The 22193-nt window shown below is 38.8% G+C and overlaps 1 protein-coding gene across 1 annotated transcript in view; it reads right to left on the bottom strand.

The window, feature by feature from the left end:
- LOC121878038 (bystin-like) overlaps positions 1-22193 on the bottom strand; it is a 101689-nt gene that overhangs the window by 39992 nt on the left and 39504 nt on the right. The window contains exons 5-6 of the mRNA XM_042383995.1: positions 19969-20118; positions 3512-3738 (exon numbers count right to left, since the gene is read on the bottom strand). Of these exons, the coding sequence (XP_042239929.1) occupies positions 3512-3738; positions 19969-20118 (377 nt within the window). The remainder of the gene's footprint in view (positions 1-3511; positions 3739-19968; positions 20119-22193) is intronic.

Here is a 22193-nt window from a genome sequence, read left to right as displayed (position 1 = left end):
ACCATTATCCATGAACAATTATGTCGGACTGTTCATAGTACCCACATGGATGATAGTAGACTGCCAAAGCAGTTACTTTACAGTCACCTAACAAATTGCAAACGTAATGCTGGCAGGAAACTGAAAAGGTATAAAGATGGTCTTAAGACAAACCTGAAAAAGTGCCCAAATCGACCCCCTCACCTGGTAGACAATTACTCCACTCTGTAACGTTTGGACGAGTCCCACACAAGAAAGTGTCAACACTTTCGAGTTAGCCTGACCATATACCGTGGCAGACAAGCACCAACGCCGTAAAGACGCTGCTACCGCCCCACCCACGCTAGATGTAACCCCCCACATGTGCAACATCTGTGGATGACACTACTGGCCCCATATCAGCCTTTCTAGTCACCTCAGAGCTAACCAATGTAGGTCACATCCCTAATAACTCATATCATTGTTTCATAGCTGGATTATAGTCATTTTTTATTCCGAGTGACAGCAAAGGAGTAGTAGTGTGGTTGATATGGAACATAAACTGTCATATGGCAGTCATTTATTATTACCTCATATAGTTCTTAGTGTATTACACTGAAAATTCGTTATATACTTCATTCGTCACCATGACACAATAATTACATCAAAATGATAGATTATAAGAAAACCTCCCAATGTTGAATGTGACAAATGAATGTGAAATGTTGCAGTGGCAGCTCAAAGTGTTGTGAACATGTTTCCATTTTAATATAAGCGGTGGATAGAAGTCTGCTCCACCGCACATCATTTATTTAGAAACATATTCAACACATATTGTTACCTTCGTACTGGTTTCTAAGAACAAAATGTTTAAAATGACCACTGATTCAATATTTCTTTTATGACACCAGTGTCAAACACTTATTATTGTATGTTATCAATGATCCATTAATTCACACCCATCCCACAGCCTTGATTCCTTTACAGATAAAGAAATAGATATAGTCAATAGGATGGGAATTAGTTGTGCTTAGAAAAAGTATTATTTTCCTTTACAGTTCACCATCCTTACATGAGACTTGACATGCACCCCGGATACTGAGACAAATTGCAAGCACCATCTATTATTATTATTACAGTACATGTTTTAATTACTCTATTAGTATGGTAAAGTAGATTGTTCTAACAAGCAACAAACACATGTGAATAAAGAATCACTGCAATTAACTTGAAACCTATGACCAAAGTTTAATATGAACAATACAGTAAGTCCTCGCTTAAGATCGTGGTTTTGTTCCTGAAAATTGCAATGTTAACGGAATCAATCTTCCCCATAAGAAATAGATAGATTACAGGAATTACGTTCCTGAGCCTCCCTTTGGCCCATGAAATACATTGCATATACAGAAATTCAATGGCATTTTTATAGAAAACAGTATGTGTATAAATAAACTTAATAATTTTGTATTGTACTCACTGATGGATGGAGGTGGTGAAGCGAGTGTGTGGTGGGTGGCGAGCCACTGAGACCTGGCGGGTGACTCCTCCTCCCGGTTTAAAACCTCCATTTTCGTAGCAAAGCTAATTGGCCTTACGTTGCTTCTTCACAACAATAGCATCAGTAGCACATGATGGGCGCTTGGAAGCCATTTCGAATTGTTAGAGTACAATATTAAGAGCAAAAACACTTAAACACGCACGAACACTGTAGAAGCCTAATAAAGACTGACGGCGCTTGGGGACGCTGTGACGTTCCGCGAGTGAGAGGTAGCACACCAAGACGAGAGAGAGAGTGATGCACCATAAAAAGTAATCCGTGACGATGCTAAAAACGACGTTATATTGAGTCGTCTGGACGTTAACCGAATTATTGGTATCTAAAGAGTAGCTACGTTATAATGAAACAACGTTATTGGGGCAACATTAAAATGAGGACTTACTGTATTTGAAAGTTATCTGCATAATTTCCATAATGTGACAACCTGTGGTGTAATGGTCAGCATCCTCGCCTCGCAAGTGAGCGGACCAGGTTTTGATCCCCGGGCAGGGTGAAACTATGGGCCAGTTTCTTTACGCCATTTGCCTCTGTCTACCCAACAGTAATTAAGAACCTGGATGTTAATCGATTTGTGGATCGTATTCTGGGGTAATGGTTAGCCAGCCAGTGCAGTTGGCGAGTTGTCCGGTCTTCTCAAACTATTCCTTGACACTGGGTCATGCAGCTCGTTAACTTTGGGTGTGGTTGTCGTGTTGGCGACAGCATCTACACCTAAAACAAATTCATGCCAAGGTGGCCCTTGGGCCGGCCATCCTCGTTACACGAGGGGCAACCATTATTATTATTATTATTATTATCTGCATAATATAGTAAATGAGGAAAATAATAAACTTAAGCTTTAATTAAATCACTAAAGGATACCATGAGTGTAGGTAGAGGGGCACCTGCCTCCCCCCCCTATCATCCTTACGTCACTTCACCTCGCCATACGACCGTCCACTAGACAAAAGATATGAGCTAATAACAGTGTAAACAGTGCATTTCTAATGAAGTATATAAACATTCCACAAATCATAATTTTTTTTTTTATCATATTCGCCACTTATCAGCTTACTAGCCGTTTGGGCGGTTTATCCCGTGTTAGTACAGGAGGAAACTGGGTACCGGGAAACCTGTGGTGTTTGGTAGTGAGGGTCACACTGGATAACACCCTTCTCACGTGTGTCTGGGCCGAGGCTCGAACCCTTTACATATTGGTTTTAATATGTTTTTACTTTGATTCCATAGTATGTTTACTATTGTGAGTTTCCTTCTGTCGAATGTAACAAACACAGCGCTGCCACACAGCACAAAAGCTAATGAGCCCCTGTAAATGCACAAGTGAAGGGGACTGTACATACTGTAGAGTACAATACAGTACTGTAAGATGTTTGGGTGATTCTTTACAGTGTACTCTCCATTATTGTATTCTTATATTTGTGTTAAAGTTTACTGTTGCACAAGTATTAAGTACAAACTGTAAATCTATACACTAAATATTGGTAAGTAGTGTTTTCTTTGTATTAAGACACATTGTGTAAAGCCACATTGGGCTTACAAAAGGTGCACACACTAATCCTCTCCAAGCACATGGTATTAAAATATTCTTAATATATTTCATAAATTACTACAGTAGACCCTCAAATGGGAATGAGACCAAGAATTATTGTCAAATAGTGAATGGAACAGGATTGTTTCCTGGAAAACTAACATGGCAGACCCAGACATTACGAGAAGTGCCACTTTATGTGCCATCATCTGCTTGTGCAGGCCTCCTGCCAACTATTGTTTGAGGGAACTGTTGGTTTTACTCTCCCTTTTTAGGACAATAATTACAACAAGGAGGTTAACCTTTTACAATTTGTCCCATCAACTGTCAGGTCTCCAGGTCTTGATTAATAGCTCAGTGTGCTCACAATATTCAAGCCAAGTGAAGGGCAATTGGTAACAAAAGTTTCTATTAACAGGTAAGATCTATTTACAGGAATAAATGTGAAACAGCATGAGGCCACTTACCATACATAAGGGCAACAAGACACCTTTGAAAAAAGCTGCTGGTTTAAAAAGTGCCTTAAACAGTGCTTGATAGAGATGAAAGTTGAGTCGCTTGTAGAAAGATATGTCATCCCGGACTCTTGGTAAGAGAACTAGGTTGAAAAATCGCTGAGCCATTGCTTCTTTAAGGTTACTGACAAAGATTCTAACAGCCTGATACATAGCAGCAGCAGACCATTTGTCTGGATCTGTAAATAAAATTAATATACAAGTACAGGTATGTTAAAAGAAAGTTATCTTGTTTCTCACTCACACACACACACACATACATACAGTATATAGCAATATGCCTCAAGGGTCGAGTAAGCCATGGGTGGGCAGTAGGGCCACTATTTTCCTTAGCTACTGGATTGAAATACTAGTTAAAAAAATGGTAGGAGGAGAGAGAAGACAAAAGAGATGTGTATGTGCATGTGCAACATCAGACAGTATGTAATTTGTAAATATTAATAATAACATGAATGTCAATTTGGAAAGGTAAGCCATATTATCATACAGAAACTTGTATTAAATCAAACATATTTTCCATGACCACTGGTATCCTGTTCAGTTTGAGTTGAATTGTGAGGTGACAAAGAACAAACAGATACATGGATATATTGACAATTCCAAGAGATCACAATTATCACACCAAGAGTGGAAACATACTGTAGGTTGAGCAGTCGAAGTCAAGTAATGGGAGTACTGTAGTACCAAATCTCACATTAATGAGTTTAATTAGTACAGTATACACCAGAACCTCAACATTAGTGAATTTAACTTTCACAAATTTGACAATCCACGAAAGAGCCTCAGAGGTTTATATCTATTGAAATAAAATAAAAAGATATGGTGCTTATTTAAAACCCGCAAGGGTGCACCATGATGTGACGTCAAGGCATCCTTCCACTTCCCACGTGTTCCCCAGCTTCTACCGTCAGTCTCATCCGAGTCATCTCTGCTGTTGCCAGGCCGCAGGAATTCTTACTCCTCCTTCCTTCTGAGCAATTCTAACTTTAATTATAACTTTGTCATGCCCCTCAAAAGGCCATTAACTGGTGGTAGTGCATCTGGTGCAAAGAGAGTGAAGAAAGTGATGACTCTTACACAGAAAATTGAAGTGTTGGATAAACTCACTGGTGGCATGAGTATGTCAGCTGTTGGCAATACATTTGGAGTAAATAAGTCAATTGTTATGACAATGATCCATCAATGGAAGTACACATCAAAGTGAAACAATATCAATATTGCTTTACAATCTTGCCAATAAATCGATAAAAAAAGAAAAAGAAAGACAATTGCTAATCACAATGTTTTTAATGAGGAGATCCAGCCTCCCCTCCCTCTCTCTCCACACCAACCAGCCCAGTGTCATCTACATCACCCCTCCAATGCTCACGGCCTGCCTATCCCCTTCACTCCACCAATACTGCCTCCTCACCTTCACTGGACATTCTGGATTATCCCATTCCAGAGGTCTAAAAGGAGGATTAGTAATATCTTCAGTATCATTACTGAGGCCTCTACAGCAGCTCATTATGAGGTGAGGTAAGGAAAGGACACTTTATATACATAAGTAACACTGCTAATTATTTTGCTCTATAATATTGATATTACACTTATGAATGGGATAAATTATAAATTCTTCCCAGGCATAAGTGTGTTAAAGGAAAACTTAATATTTAGTATGTATGCATGTTTCATTCACAACATTTTGTGTCAGGTATGCGATGAAGGTGCAGTGGTGGTGGTATGAGCCGTGTGAGGCAGGCCGCAGACGATGCGTCTTCATTACTGTGATCTAGTTGACGTCCCTAACATCACACCAAATTAATTTGCTTTTTCTTTTATTTTATTTTTCTTAACACATAATTCAACAATCTAAAGTAACTGTACATACCTGTGTAGTATTTAGAGGGCTTATGTAAAATTTTTTTAAGCCTTCAGTCCCTATTCGAAGGGCCGGATCCAGGCCCTGCATTGTTAAAAAAAATTCTGACATCGGTCAAATAACTGACCTATCGGTAACGTCATCTAATTGTCAGTGTTGCATGGCCCACCAGCTTCTGACTGCAGCTGACACTTTCTGTACTTGAGTGACAGGTTTGACAAACCGTCCCCAGGGATGGGATAATCGGAGGTGTAATAAGGTCACAGCTAAGGTCCCACTCACATCATCTTCTGACCCACATCACCTGAACTCCAGCTGGGATTCCCCCTTGAGGCATCACACGGCGGTCACCTTTGTGAGGGGCTACGACCTAAGCTTTAACCCTTTGGCCGCGCAAAGCGACTTTAGTCGCCTGACAGAACGAAACATTTCACCGCGCAAAGCGACTTTACTCCACGAGCACAGGGGAAAATTCTTAATTTCCCGCACACGGCTAAGATCGTCCTGGGGTTAAAAATGCACCCTGTTTGTGCTGCCATCTGTTATCCGCTAGGCAAAACATATCCCAAGGACGCATTAGCTGACACAACCACATGACTCACAGATTTCCAGATCCAGCGTAGCGTCATATATTTGTTCATCTTCCACATAAATAAGGTATTTTTTATTCTTTTATTATGGTGATAGGCAGTGTAAGTGTTTCAAGCATGTGAATATATATAACAGACCGATATAGATAAGCAAATAGTGGTGGTTATATGTAAAAATATGATCGCTATTTTTTCGTCAGTTTGTCGGTATAAAGATTTGCCAGAAAATAGTTTCAGCGGCATATATCTGTTCATAATCCACATAAAGAAGGCAGTATAAGTGTTTCAAGCATGAGAATATATATAAAAGACTGATACAGATAAGCAAATAGTGGTGGTTATATCTCATAATATGATCTCTGTTTTTCCATCTGTTTGCCTGTATAAAGATTTGCTATAATATTGTTTCTGCATAACCCAGGCATTTTTGGCATAGTCCAGTGTTAAAATATGAATAAAGACTGTGTTATATATATTTGAGTAGTTATTTTGTCACGCAACAGCCTGTATATAGACAAAAATTGCGAAATAAGACAACTTTTCACTGTTCTTGTCGCTTCCCATTTTCTGTGATATGCAAAATAAATTAATATTTTGCAGTAACTTATATATTTTTGTTACTTACTAGCGACCATCTGTACCAAAAGGAATATAGAAGGGAGGTTATTGTAGGCATGTTGGATGGGTACTCTGTCAAGGAATCAAAACGTCAGAGGAGGAGTGTAGTACCTTTAGCCACTAGATTGACAGAAAGGCATTTCATTTCTCAATTTCAGGACAAACAATACAAGCCCAATTGTGTTGTCTGTTCTATTTTACCATCTCAATGTGTAAAGAAAGGTCGAGGCGCATGCAAGAGAAAACAAACAACATTCTCCTGTCAAAAATGTCCTGACCACCCTCCCCTATGTGTCGTGCACTGTTTCGAGAGATATCATACTAAAACCAATTATAAAATGTCCTGTCAGTACTCGTAATGTTCATGTAATGTAGCTATATACAGTTTTACCCCGCTTAACGCGCTTTCACTTAACGCGTTTTCGCATATACGCGGTGCCTTGCCAAAGCTGAACTTTCACTTAACGCGGGTTTTTCCACAGCTACGCGGTGAGTGTCCGGCTCGGATGCTATTTTTAGATTTTGACCACGCGCCACCCACCCGCCCGCCTGCCTGCCTGCCTCTCCCTCCTCCTCCCTCCGCTTGGGTAAGCGGCGCGGTAAGGTTGCGCAGTGTGTGTCTTTGTTGCGTTATCACTGACGTCATATGACGTCTCGGACTGTGATTGGCCATGCAGCCCTACCCCCCTCTGCTGCTAGCTGTAATTGGCTTAAAGTATTATGACGTGACTACCCCGGGGAGGGAGGGAGGGAGGAGAGACGACGCTTGACCTAGCCGCGGCAGTTTCATCCCTCAAGGCCACGCCGGGTTAACGCGCATCCATTGTTCCGTAAAATGGCTTCCGCCGGACCACCACCCCCAGAGAGAAACCTTTCCTTACCTGGACCCAGCGGCACTAAACCAAAGAAGACACGACGTTCATTAAGCTACGAGCTGAAGTACCAAATTGTTCAAGATTTGGAGAAAGGAAGACGCCAAGTTGATCTCGCGCGCCAGCATGGCGTCAACGAATCTACGATTCGTACAATAAAGAAGGATGCAGCCAAGATAAAGGAGCACATGAAGATCACAAAGTCTGCAGGTGCTTCATCTATCAGGTATTGCCAGAACAGGGTGCTGGCAAAAGTGGAAACTTTGCTGGTGAGTTATTTGGTGCGTCAGGCGCGACGCAACATGGCGGTGGACACGCGCTCAGTGCAGGAGTACGCACGTGAGCTATACGCAGCAGTGACACGTAAACTGGGAATTGCAGAGCCCAAACCCTTCAATGCTTCCCATGGTTGGCTGCATAGGTTTAAGAGGAGGAACAAGGTCACCAACATCAGCATTGTTGGTGAGGAAGCGAGTGCTGACCGTGCGGCGGCTAGAGATTTTCCTCCGTTTTTACGTGAGATTATGGAGGAAGGACAGTACAGTGACGACCAGGTGTTTAACATGGACGAATCTGGTCTTTTCTGGAAAAAGTTACCTTCCAAGACCTTCGTTGTCCAGTCTGCGAGCAAGGTAAGGGGCCGGAAGATGCAGAAGGAACGCATCACCGTCCTGTTTACCACCAATGCCTCCGGTACCTGTAAACCAAAGTTATCGGTGATTCACAAAGCCCGCAAGCCGCACGCCTACAAGAATATGGACATGAACAAGCTTAATGTCCACTGGCTAACCGCACGTAAGGCGTGGATGTCCTCTTCTCTGTCCCTCTTCTGGTTTGACAACTTTTTTGTTCCTGACGTGCAGAAATTCTGCGAGCAACAGAATGTTCCTTTCAATATTTTGTTGCTCCTTGACAACGCACCTGGACACTCGCCCCTACTTATGGATCGTCACCCCAACGTAAAAGTGGTCTTCCTTCCTCCCAACACTACGTCATTAATCCAGCCCATGGACCAGGAGTTAATCTGCAATGTTAAAGCTGCATACTCGGCAAAGAAATTCAAGCTCCTGAACGACTCTACCAACACCAAGGATGAGTTGCGTAAGCTGGGTGACACCGACAGCGAGAGTAAAAGCGACGAGGACAAGGAACAAGAGGCGGCGACTCAAGAACTTCTCGTCAAACAATTTTGGAAGAAGTTTAACGTCAAACAAGCTGTAGACTTCTTGGTGGAGGCATGGGATCTGCTGTCTATTGCTACGATTCGTCACGCATGGAGACATGTGTTGCATGGCATACCAGGTGAGAGGAGGAGTGAACCTGTGACTGGTCAGGTTCAGACTGTTGCAGTAGCAGTGGACCTTGCCAGAGAAGCTGCGCTCAGTATTACAGCTGAAGGCTTCTCCGAGACCACCAACGAAGACATCATGGAGGTGATCAGAGATCCTGAAGTGACTGCCGACGAGATGTTGGAAGAAGAACCCGCCAGTGAAGAGGAGGAAGAAGGTGCGTCATTCTCCGAAGAACCTAGTTTAAGTCATAGTGATATTAAGTGTGTCATAGAGTTAACAGAAAAAATTAAGTCCATCGTTTCCCGCGACACTGACGATGAACGCCATGACGTCTTCCATACCCGACTGGTGCAGGCTATGGAGCCGTACATCACGGTGTATCATGACAACATCAAAGCCAGCCGTCAGCAAAGCATAACCGAGTTCTTCGCCCGCAACCCACCACAGCCAGCCCAAGCCAGTGATAGTGATAGTGAAGTTGATTTTGAGGGATTTGTCAGGGAAGCCATAACAACTGTAAGTGACAGTGATATTGATTCACCTAGTAATGGTGATTCACCTAGTAATGGTGATTCACCTGCAGTAATCTGCCCTCTGCCTCGGAACCAGCCTCCATCCCCGTATGCCGACCCATCTCTTCTACTACCGTGAGTGTTCCTTAAAAATTTTCGTTTTTTAACCTATTCTTTATTTTTCCTATGTTAACCTTTATCTTTCCTAACCTAACCTCTTCTATATTACTTGTTTTTCATGCCACCATAAAGTTAAGATAGAATTTTTACTACAACATAGTTATTTGTCGTCAAAAAGTGGAGTTTGGGGGTCGGGCTGGGTTCTATTGGAATTAATCCCATATGTTCTGTTATTCACTTAACGCGGGACCCTCTGGGTTCAATTGACCGCGTTAAGTGGGGTACAACTGTATATAAATATGTTCAAGGATTGAAATAAAATATTTTTGTATTATCTGTTTAGTTATTTCACCAACAATGTTTCCAGGTGAGGTACCAATATTGCACATAAAAACCGGGTTATAATTTCCATGAAACATCACTACATTAATTATTACCATAGTTTTGGGTCATGATCTATCATTCTGGAGGCAATTTTGGCAACATCTGAGTCCCTCAAACCACTTTACCCGAAGAAAACCTGAGACATATTTTTTTTCACCTTTTTTCCGTAAAAACATGATTTTCCACTAGATAACAACATTTCTAAGGAATATAAATGCCATATATGGAAAGACCAAGTTCTTTTCATTATAGAAAAGCAATAAAAAAGCTCAAAACAGCACTTTCATTTTTTGGCGACTTAATGACACTTTCCGGGAACAACCTTGAAATCGGACGGCGCGGTCAAAGGGTTAATGTCTAATGGTGTCCCAGGACACTTGGTGTAGTTGGGGTCTATTAGTGTTCCAGTAGCGCAGTGAATAGTTACGGTTTATGTGCTGAACGCTCATTCCTTCATCCACTAGGCTGTTTCCCTCAGTACCACATACTCACACACTTCTAACTCAAAAGCGATTGGTGAACGTACTGAATATAGTGTATTATATAGTGTGATAATAAAAAAAAAACTGTAAAGATATTGTGAAGTTGTGCGAGCATAGAGTGAGTTGCTTGTGTCAAGTGAAATCCAACCATATCGGACCTTACCTTATGTGGCGGTCAGTTTGCACCGAGATGCACGATAACTCCCAGAGGGGTGATGACTCCTTGACTCAGCAACAACCAGAGGTGGCGAGTAGTGATAATTATGCTTTTTTCTATTCACTAACATATATTGTATTTTTCGCATTTCACGAGGCTAAAATTTTCATTTTATGATTTCCATTTTTCCCTTACTAATGCATTTCTGGAGGGAGAAAACCATAGTTTTAAACAAGAAGGACCCCACACTCCAGCACACGACTGAGAGGGGCGGTAGAAAAACGAATTAATAATACAGTACTGGAATTTGAAGATGTGGCTAGTAGCTGATCTTTGTTACCTTCTTCATTACAGAAATGCAATTAATGAACAAAGAAAAACATAATGGTAATTTTATTAACCCTTTTTTTTACGCTGAAGTTTTATGGCCAATATTATGAAATTTTCAAGAGACTTGTGTTTTGTTTTCATGCGAAGTGCAAGCTTGTTCAGCTGCTGGAGTCATCTCATCTTACAAATGGTGGAATAGTAGACCCCACAAATTTGCAGGGATTAGGTTTTCAAAATAACCCTGAATAGTCAAATCCTCAAATAACATTTGCTGACCAGGGGGAGGGAGGTACGTTTTTATTTGTGTACAAAGAAATGTATATTCCCTTTATGTGTTTGCCTTAGAACAATTATTTCTTTTACCTGTACAGTGGTCCCTCGGTTAACGAGTTACCTTCCATAAGCTTCTTAACTTCGGTTAACGAGCAATCCCTCGATTAACGAGTTTCTTACGAGCCGACCTCCACGTTTTAGCTTGCATTTGGCAGTCCACCAGCTGTAGTAATACAGTAATACAGTAATCGGTTCTAGGGCTTAAATTCCTTACTCTTTTAGTAAATATCAAGAAGTTTATACTATTCAATCATTTTAGAAGTTTAATATTAAATTTTTTTAGTCATTTTAACAATTAGTGAACATAATTGAAGGTAGGGTCACTAGTTTGTGGCATGCCATCCAGCCTGCCAACACAGCATACAGGCGTGTCTTTGTGTCTTTTCAGTGGAGGTAACATCTTGCTTGAGACTCTCTTCAACTAAATGCTTTTTTTCTGTGTTTGCAAGCAAATTATTGGTCATTTTGAAATATATTTTACATATTGACAATATATAATGCAGTGCAGTGTTGATTTAAAGAAAATAATCTTGAATTACACCAAGAGAACTAAAATTTTATGGGTGAAATGGCGCCATGGGGCGACTTCTCTTCCACCCCAATGCCTTGTCTTCTCCCTTCTCCTCCACCCCCATTCTAATTCCCATCATCATCATCATCATCCAGGAGCCTTCTACATGCACACCTCAAAGTAAGTGTACTTTTCTACCTTTTTTGTTGAATTTAGGCAATTTTCGGTGAGCTGAAACCAATTACCCAAAAACCCATTGAAACAATGGTTTCGGTTAACAAGTTTTTCGGTTAACGAGCAACCTAGAACGGATTGTGCTCGTTAACCGAGGGACCACTGTATTGTATGTATTTGTGTGTGTGTGTAGACACACACACACAAATAAATAATAATGGGAAAATACTCTCACAAATAATCAGAAACAAATTTATTAAAACTGTGACAATCTACCCTCAAGTCCGTGCTGTATTAATAAAGTAATAAATACTGGTAATGGACTTGAGGGTAGACTGTCACATTTTTAATAAATTTGTTTCTGATTATTTGTGAGAGTATTTTCCCATTATTATTTATTTGTGTGTGTCTTAACACACACACACATACATATATTTACAATACAGGTAAAGGAAATTACTGTCTCTAGAACGAATGGCTCCCTGTCCCAGCCGCAAAAATGCTGGCAGCTTTAAAACTACCAGCAGACATTCTTGGGTACATCCAGGGTGTCATCCGCAAATAACAGAGAAACGCGAAATAAAAATTCTTGAATTAGGGGGACCCCCCTGTACTAATCAGGTAAGCACATTTAAGGTAATTTATTAAACTTTTTAGCAGTTTTGTAGGCGAGTGTTTGTCTAGAGAATATACAACAGTACCTCGACATATGTAATTCAACTATCGCAAATTCTATTACAGTATCTGCTTTCGAAACAACCTCAGAGGTTTTTATCTACTAAAATAACATAAAAAGGTAAGTTGTTTATTTTAAAAATCACAGGCATCTGCTATGATGTGATGTCACAGTATCATGCTGCATCTTGTGCGGCTGTTCTCTCCTGCCAGTAACATCTGAGAATTCTCCTGCATCGCCCGCCAGTTTTGTCTGAGAGCAAGTCTAACGTTAATTTTAATTGCCATGGCTCCCAAAAGGTCATTACCTGGTGGTAGTGCATCTGGTGCAAATAGAATGGAGATAGTCATGACTCTGACACAGAAAATTGAAGTGTTAGATAAACTTGAAAGCGGCATGAGTGTGTTAGCTGTTGGCCATGCGTTTTAAGTTAATGAGTCAACTGTTCATTCCATAAAGATGAAAGGCAAGGAAATTAGTACAGTGACCCCTCGGTTAACGAACTCAATCCGTTCCAGAAGGTTGTTCGTTAACCGAAACCATTGTTTCAATGGGTTTTTGGGTAATTGGTTCCAGCTCACTGAAAATTTCCTAAATTCAACAAAAATGGTAGAAAAGTTCACTTACTTTGAGGTGTGTATGTAGAAGGCTCCTGGATGATGATGATGATGATGATGGGAATTAGAATGGGGGTGGAGGAGAAGAAAGAAGAAAAGGCATTGGGGTGGAAGAGAAGTCACCCCATGGCACCATTTCATCCATAAAATTTTAGTTCTCTTGGTGTATTTCAAGATTATTTTCTTTAATTCAACACTGCACTGCATTATATATTGTCAATATGTAAAATATATTTCAAAATGACCAATAATTTGCTTGGAAACACAGAAAAAAAGCGTTTAGTTGAAGAGAGTCTCAAGCAAGATGTTACCTCCACTGAAAACAGAGAGAGACTAACGCCTGTCTGGTGTGCTAACAGGCTGGATGGCACGCCAGAAACTAGTTTCTTTACCTTCAATTATGTTCAATAATTGTTAAAATGACTAAAAAAGTTAATATTAAACTTTTAAAATGATTGAATAGTATAAACTTCTTGATATTTACTAAAATAGTAAGGAATTTAAGCCCTAGAACCGATTAATGTATTGGCAGACTGATACTAAAGCTGGTTGCCCGGTCAGTGCAAGCGAAAACATGTTGAGGTCGGTTCGTAAGAAATTCGTTAACCGAATTTTTGTTCGTTAACCGAATTGAAGATCCTTATGGAAGGCAGTTCGTTAACCGAAATTTCGTTAACCGAGGTGTTCGTTAAACGAGGGGTCACTGTATAGTAATGTTGGTCAATAGTGCACCACACAGTGCTAAAGTTACACATCAGATACGTGATAAAGGTATTGAGAAGATGGAGAAGGCCTTAAGCGTATGGATTGAGGACATGACTTCAGGTGTGCTAAAAATTTAACAGATATGACCCATCAATGGAATTAAGCATCAAAACGAAGCAGAATATCGAGAATGTTTCAAACCTTATCAAGAAATTTATAAAGAACTAAAAAAGAAAACCAAACAATTATTCATAACAATGTTTTAATGCCGAGATCCACCCCCTCCCCCCTCCTGTCTCTCTCCTCACCAACCAGCCCAGCGTCATCTGCATCACCCCTCCCACCCTCACGGCCTGCTTCTCCTCTTCCTTCACTCCACCAATACTGCTACCTCACCTTCATTGGACATTTTGATAAACCAAGTCCAGAGGTCCTAAAGGGGTAGTAATACCTTTGGTACAATTACTGAAGCCTCTACATCAGTTTTTTATGAGGTAAGAAAAGTTCACTTTATATACACAAGTAACACTGCTAATTATTTTGCTTCCATAATGTTGCTACTACACTTATGACTGGGATAAATGATATATTCTTCCCATTCATAAGTTTGTTACAGGAAAACCTAAAATTCAGTATGTATGATTGTTTCATTCACAGCATTGCGTGTCAGGTGTGCGTTTGTGTGAGCGTTGTTGGCGCAGTGGTGGTGGTATGGTATAGGCCGTGAGGCAGGCAGCAGATAATGCGTTGCCGCTACTGCAATCCAGTTGACTTTCTTAACATCATACTACATTTACTTGCTTCTCATTTAATTTATTTTTGATTAACACATAATACAGCTGTCTAAAGTAACTGTACAGACCTGTGTAGTACAGGAAAGCCTTTGATAACGATGATTCATATTTAAGACCCTGGTTAATTTAGGACCCAATTCAATTTACACCATTTTTTTCTTCGTATTTACGACGAAAATTGAATAAAAAATAAAATTATATTACATTTTCATATAAATAATAACTAAATCCCAATAAGCATTAAAAAATAAAAATAAAAATAAAAAATAAAAATAAAAATAATAAATAAATAAATAAACGCATTGCCCAACGAAGGCTGCGGGGCTTGTGAGTGGTGACGCCAGCATCACTCGTATAAACAGTCGCAGATTGGCGGGCCCTTTGCTTTCACGCATCTGAACAGGAAAAGGAGAAAGACTTTCTCAGGTTTCTTATGGCATTTTTGCATCCCTATTCAACATGAGCAAGAGAGCAAAAGATGGTAGTGCTGGTTCAAAAGCTAAAAGAAAGTGTACAAGCTTAGCCAAGAAACTAGATGTGTTAAAACGATATGAAAAGGGCGAGACGTCTGTGGATATTATATGGAGCAAGCAATGAACATATTTTCTGAAGTGGAGCCATTAAAATTAACTAGAACATGAAAACCGCATATGACCTCTACATAAAGATGTATAATGTGAAAAGAAAGTAGCTGTGCAAAGTACTTTCAACAGCTTTATTATTCGAAGGCCTAAACCATCAACTTCAGCTACACCATCAAATTCAGCATCATAAGCAGCTTCAGCAAAGACTTCAAGTTCAATATCAGTTACGGCAACAGCTATGGAAAGCTACAGCTTCAGCCAGAGTTGAACCTGATGACTTTGTCATCTGAGTAAAAACTCGCACAAAATTCATTGGTGTGTCCTTATGTTTTAGACTTTACCACCATTGGTGAGTAGAACTTTTGTTTTACATTTGTAAGTATTATTTAAAACATATATGAACAGTAATAACTGTTGTTTTCATATTCTCATGTAGAGAAATGACGATATGTTTTCACATGTACACACTTTACACACTTACATATGTTGGCATTCCCAATCCGTCTCACTTTTTTCTTTACCATTAGTGGCTAGCTACTTCTATTGTTCCATTTATTAACATTAAATAACATTATTTAGAACATATGTATGAATTTTTTTACATTAATTTTACTATAGCCACAACCAGGGTCTTATTTTCTTCAGTTTCTTATGTAGAACCATCGTCACGGGTGTAAACAAGAACAAAAACAATGCCTTCTCGTCTCCTCTTGTGTGTTTTAATATTCTACGTATTATTAATGAATTGTATTGATAATTTTGCCTATATAAACATTAATTCAATCAAATACATATTCAGTAATAAACAATAATGAATCTTTTGTACATATTAATAAGATAAATGATGCTATGTTTCCAAGAGTGCACACGTATACGTTGGCGTTCCACTATCAGTCCCACGTTTTTCTTTAACATCAATGGTTACTTTTACTGTACATTAAATAGCATTAATTAAAATATATATATTTTTTACATTAATTTTACCACAGCAACAAAAACCAGGGTCTTATTTTCTTCAGTTTCAGATGGATAACTGACATTATGGGTGTAAACACTGACAACAACAATGGCATCCCATCTCCTCTTGCGTGGCCATATAATTATTGATTTATATTGTATAAGGTGCATTCATAAATATTATTTTAAGAATTAGTTTGCATTTTTCATTAATTTTATTGTTTTGGAGGAAAAGAGAGTAAAAAGCCACACAAAAGATATGAAAAGGTCAGTCTTTGGAAGGCATCTCATTATTATTGCTTCATTTTAATGGTAATTAATGATTCACGATATGATGATTCACCTTACACTGCAATATTGGAGGACACATTACCGTCGTTATTTGAGGCTTTACTGTATTTAGAAAGCTTAAATTATGTTTTTTTAATTCTATTTATTTTTGGTAAACTAAAATATTAAGACAGGGTTTTAAAAAATGTTATTTACAAAATTCTACACTTGCAGGTGTCCCTGGAACATATCCCTCGCGAATGTTGAGACACTAGCTTACCGTAAACTGGCGAGTTTCTGGGCTACCTGGATGTTCACCTTTGAACTTAGCCACCAGTAAAAACTGCAAACTTCAAGTCTGTAGGATACAGGAGACTGGGATGAGAATGAGGAGTTTACTCATCTCAGAGAGTGTAGTCATTTTCACCCTATTTAACGTAATCTACTTAACAACAAAATACAAATTGTAGAACTTACTTTATTTGAGTACGATTTCAGAACTTTCGTAGCTATTGTTCAGATCGTTTAGGTCCATATCCCATCCCTCAGCACAGAATGTTGGTGTTATCCACATGTGTCCCTATTTTGAAGTCTTTTTTCCTCCTCAATTAACTGAATTAAAAACTCCCATTCTCTGGGAGTTATAGGGCTTGTCCTCACTGATTGAGAGAAGTAGGCATAGGAATTCATTGTGATGGTCGTCCATGAAGTCTTGAGTTTGGTGCCAATGTAAGTAAGGAAACGCACCTATGGCATACCAAACACACAAGTAAGACGACCCATAATGGATCAGCAAAGGTGCAAAAGTTTACCAACCCTACCCTCGATGGTCCCGCATGAAAGAAAAGAGGTTCGGGCAATTAAAACTACCGCTTGAAGGAATGACTTCTAGTTCTGGGTACTTCGTCGAAGATGGAAGATGCTGATTAAGACTCTGGGCTTAAAGGCTGATAAGAGGACGGGCCAATATATGTACTACTATATATTATATGCATAGAAAAGTAGGTATTTAATCAAGTACTGTATATAATAACCATAGAACCTTAATAAACATAACAAAAGTAACTTAACCACCTTGTGAATTTGGTAACTTGTGACAAAGATTAAAGTTTAAGAAACACAAATTAAGGCCTAAACTAAATGGCCTAGTCTTATTAGCTTTATGGTTAATCCGGCCCTGCAGGAAACATATTTGACGCTAGGATTCCTTACATGGAATTCTGTACATACCTGCTGTAAAATCACTGATAGTTTTATTTCTTACCAGTATAGATTTAGGAGTGGAAGTATATCTGAAGGCAATATTTGTATCGAGATCCTGGCTTATTGAATTAATGACACTAAGGTGCGATACACAGGGCAAAGATATGCATGATTTAATTACATCCACGGGTGATTTAACTAAATTCGGCGAATGCATTACCAGACATTGTCAAAGGTGACCACCGCGCCCGGTGATGACTCAAAGGGAAATCCCAGATGGAGTTCAGGTGATGTGAGTGTAATCCTCTGTGACGTGACATCATGTGTACTGGATATAAGGAGTTTTTGTAATGATGATTGTGCCAGTCCTTTGCTGTAACTCCACCGAGGAGGGTGGCATTTTTTTTCTCTAACATATTTATTTTGAAAAAATATAAGTTGAAATATCTCGCTAAACATACATTCATAGATGTAAATATTAGTTAATTATTTATTAAAAATACAACATTGCAGAATGAGGTGTAAAACTTCTCTAGACTTTTTGAAATATGGGCTAACTGCAACTGGAAAAATTCAAAGATTGGATCAGTCAAAGGCAGGGTATTAAAGAATGTTATTCACAAAATTTTACAATCACGAGCTTCCCAAGAACCTATCCCTCGCGAATGTTGAGGCTCTGGTGTACCATCACTCAGAATGAAATTTTTTGGAAAAAAATCTACAATGCTTTTTTCTTAAAGGTGACACACTTGTAAAACATTTCATATTTCTTCTAATCTATAAAATGATTCTGTAAAAAATGAATGAAAATAGCATGAAGTATAATACAGTGGTCCCTCGGTTAACGAACACAATTCGTTCCAGAAGGTCGTTCGTTAACCGAAAATTTCGTTGACCGAATCCATTGTTTCAATGGGATATTGGGTAATTAGTTCCAGCTCACCGAAAAGTACATACAAAAAAAAAAAGAAAAGAAAAAAAAATGCAGTAAAGTACACTTACTTTGAAGTGTGTATGTAGAAGGCTCCTGGTTGTTGATGATGGGAATTAGAAGTGGGGGTGGAGGAGAAAGGAGAAGAGAAGGATGTGGGGATGGAGGAGAAATCACCATGCTTGATGCCGTCATTTCACCAATAAAATTTTAAGTTCACCAGGTGTAATTCAAGATTATTTTATTTAAATCAACACTGCACTATATATTATCAATATGACAATATATGTCAACTTAAGTTCAGAATGACCAATAATTTCAATGAAAAATGCACAAATATTCAAGACACCAACAAAATAGATGCTCTCTCCATTGTTTTCAAAGCTCAACTGACGCCTTGTGGCTGACTCACGCCTCTGATGGGCGTACAAAAAAGTAGTTCCCTGTACTGCATATATTATCAATATGTTAAATAAATGTTAAAATGACTAATAATTTTAATAAAAAACATGCAAAAATATTACAGAGCACAACTTTATTGATATTTACTCCATTGGAAACAAATGTAAACATAGAACAGATTACTGAAATGGCAGACTAGCCCATCAGCTGATGCTCACAACAAAACGTGACGGTCGTAAGGATTTCGTTAATAAAATTTTTGTTCGTTAACCGAATTGAAGATTCCTATGGAAGGTAATTCATTAACCAAAATTTCGTTAACCGAGGGACCACTGTACATGATATAATGGCACTTATCTGTTCTTCCAACCAAACTGTGTCTAAAGATATGTATAAGTTTCTCCTTCCAGCTCTATTTTCATTTTGCTGCCCTTTACCTTTGCCTTCATTTTGCTCATCACTTTTTCCACAAAAATGTTGAACAATCACAGGGACATCATACATCTGTGTCTCACCTCAAGTTCTGAACTCTTTACTTATTCTCAAATATGTTAAAATATGGCTTTACATGGAAGATGGCATGACCTTAAGTGGGGTCTCAAATGCCCCCCCCCCTCCCCCAATAAATGAACCTCCAATTAACCAAAAGTTTCACCTCAAGGAAGCCAGAGACGTACATCATCTTGTAGTAACTCTCTCTTCAAAACTTACCTTTGTTGTTTAAAAGTGAAATTGCATGATTTTCTTAATACTGTACTTCATATCCACTTTCATGTTAAAAGGACCGTACTTAACACAGGTTGTTATTCAATCTCCACTTTCTGCATGTTGTAACTAAAGAGATTTCTAAGAACATCTCCTTAACCCCTTTGTGTATGGGTTCCCCTCTGAGTTGAATAAATTAAATGTGGCATCCCAATAGCAAGGCTGTCAATGTTAAGAGCTTCTGAATGTAACAGAAAAAAAATACTGCACCTAAATATACATACACAATTGATTATAATAAGTTTAATGTCTACTGAATAGCTACTTACTTGTCATGTACACCAACTCTTCCCAGTTGCGCATCTTTGGTATAACCTTAAACATTTTTGGCAGTGGGCCACTACGATATCTTGCTAGTACTTTCCCTACTTGGGTACACATTTCTTGTACTTCAGGACTAAGGTTAACTGTTTGGATACCTAAAAAAAACAAAAACATAATTGGTATGTTAAAAACAAGATAAATGTACACTCTACCCTCGGTAATTCGAAAAAAAAAAAGGGGGGGCTCTAGGTCACTCAAATTTCTGAAAATATTTTTATATTATTCGACAATTTCTTAATTTTTGTGTTCAATTATTCGTCCATTTTATGTTCAGTTTTTGCACCTGGTCATGCCTTGGCTGCGATATAAATAATCTATTCACAATTGCTATGCCAACAAATATTATTTTAAAATATAAAGTCCCCTTCACTAGTGAATTTACAGGGGCTCATAATATAAATATTCCACAAATCTCTATCTTTGATATATTTGAAATATTGTTTAAATTTGATTTCATAGTACAGTAGGCTCTCACCAATAACGTTTAATAGGTGCCTGAAAAACACCGTTATTAGCGAAAATGTTATTTGTGTGACATTAAAATACATGTAAAAAGGGTTTATTGGTGCCGGCGCCCCAAGAATTTCACCCATTTTTTCCCCTTGAAGCCTTCCTAACACTTTTTGTTAGCTGAAATAAAAAGAATTGCTATTCAATCATCAAAATAAAGAGTTTGAGTAATATAACACTTAGCTTGGGGGAGTTTTTGAGGTGCTTGGTGTGATGATTGTTCCGTATCTGAGGGCCGCTAACACTTGCACTGTCTTTCATTCTACAAGCTAACCATTTCACACGAAAATGCTCTGTTATCACTAACAACCTGTTTCTATCGCCTTTATCATTCATTGCTCGCCCCGCATTTCCATCACTACCGAAATATTCTTAGCCAGCACAATACTCTTCTTGGTCTCCTCTAAGTTCCTCTTAATATTTCGCACTGTAGACTCAGGACAGTTCAATTTCCTCACTTTAAAAGTTCCCAGTCATTCAGGTGGCAAATCACTCCCTCCACCACCTCCTCTAGCCCCCACAGGCAAAAATGCGGCAGCCATTATTGATCACCGACCCTAACAACCACTGGTTATAGTGGCGAAAATCTCACAGGTGGGTGCAGCACTGTATTCCACTGAGCGTGAGTAAGAGTGAGGCGGAGTGGACAACTACGTCATCAACATGGCGGCAAACAAATGCTATCATTGATGCGCTCGGACGCTTCCCGCGAAATTTCCGTTATTCAAGAGAATCCAGACGTTATTATCGAAAATGGGTATCTATTGTAACTTACTGTTACTGTCGAAAACGTTTTTGTGGAAGTCGTTATTGGCGAGAGCCTACTGTATGTTTACTATTGGGAGTTTCCTTCTGTCAAATGTAAACAAACACAGCACTGCCACACTGCACAAAACCTGATGAACCCCTGTAAACTCACTAGTGAAGGGGATTGTACATACAGAACTATTAAAGTAATAAGTAAATATAACTGCAAGATGGGGTGATGAAGCGACAGGTGAGGTGACATGATAAGGCACTTACACAGCACTACTAATTATTGTCTTGAAACATTTTAATTTATAATTTATATTTTAAAATTAATTGATACACAATGAATCGATTTGGCTACTTTTGCACTTAGACAAATAAATCAGGGCATATGGAGATGCATTATACACTAAAATAACATTTATTAAGTTCAGATAAATATCCTACAATGTTATTTACTAAGTGCTCAAGACAGTTCCTGTGTTAAGCACCAACCCTCTTGCAGTAACAAAAATGGTATTTGAGAGATGGCAAGTGCTGGCAACATTATTAGGGATATCATGAACGATCAGCTGTTACCACTCTGTAAACTAAAGACCTGGGATATACTACAGCACAATAGCTCATCTGGGATTAAGTGTGGAATTTTTGGGGAAAATTAATAATTTTATGATCCAGTTTTATTAACCTGGCACCAAATGAACCTAAATAATATAGGAATTATGGGTGAAATTACACCCTGTCATTATAAAGGGACCACACAATGCTGAGAGGGAGGTGGTGAGTTGTCCTGCCTCCCCTCTACCCGGCTACAGTATCTTAATATAATTTGTATTATATTTCAATAATTCATTCATCTCAATCTATTTCATAATATATTCATATAATAATAATTGACTTTTTGGAACCG

This window comes from Homarus americanus, unplaced genomic scaffold (genome assembly GCF_018991925.1).
Source record: "Homarus americanus isolate GMGI-L3 unplaced genomic scaffold, GMGI_Hamer_2.0 scaffold45562, whole genome shotgun sequence".
Taxonomy (NCBI): Eukaryota; Metazoa; Arthropoda; class Malacostraca; order Decapoda; family Nephropidae; genus Homarus; species Homarus americanus.
Note: the sequence above shows the minus strand (reverse complement) of the source record. Positions and strands in the feature narration are given on the sequence as shown.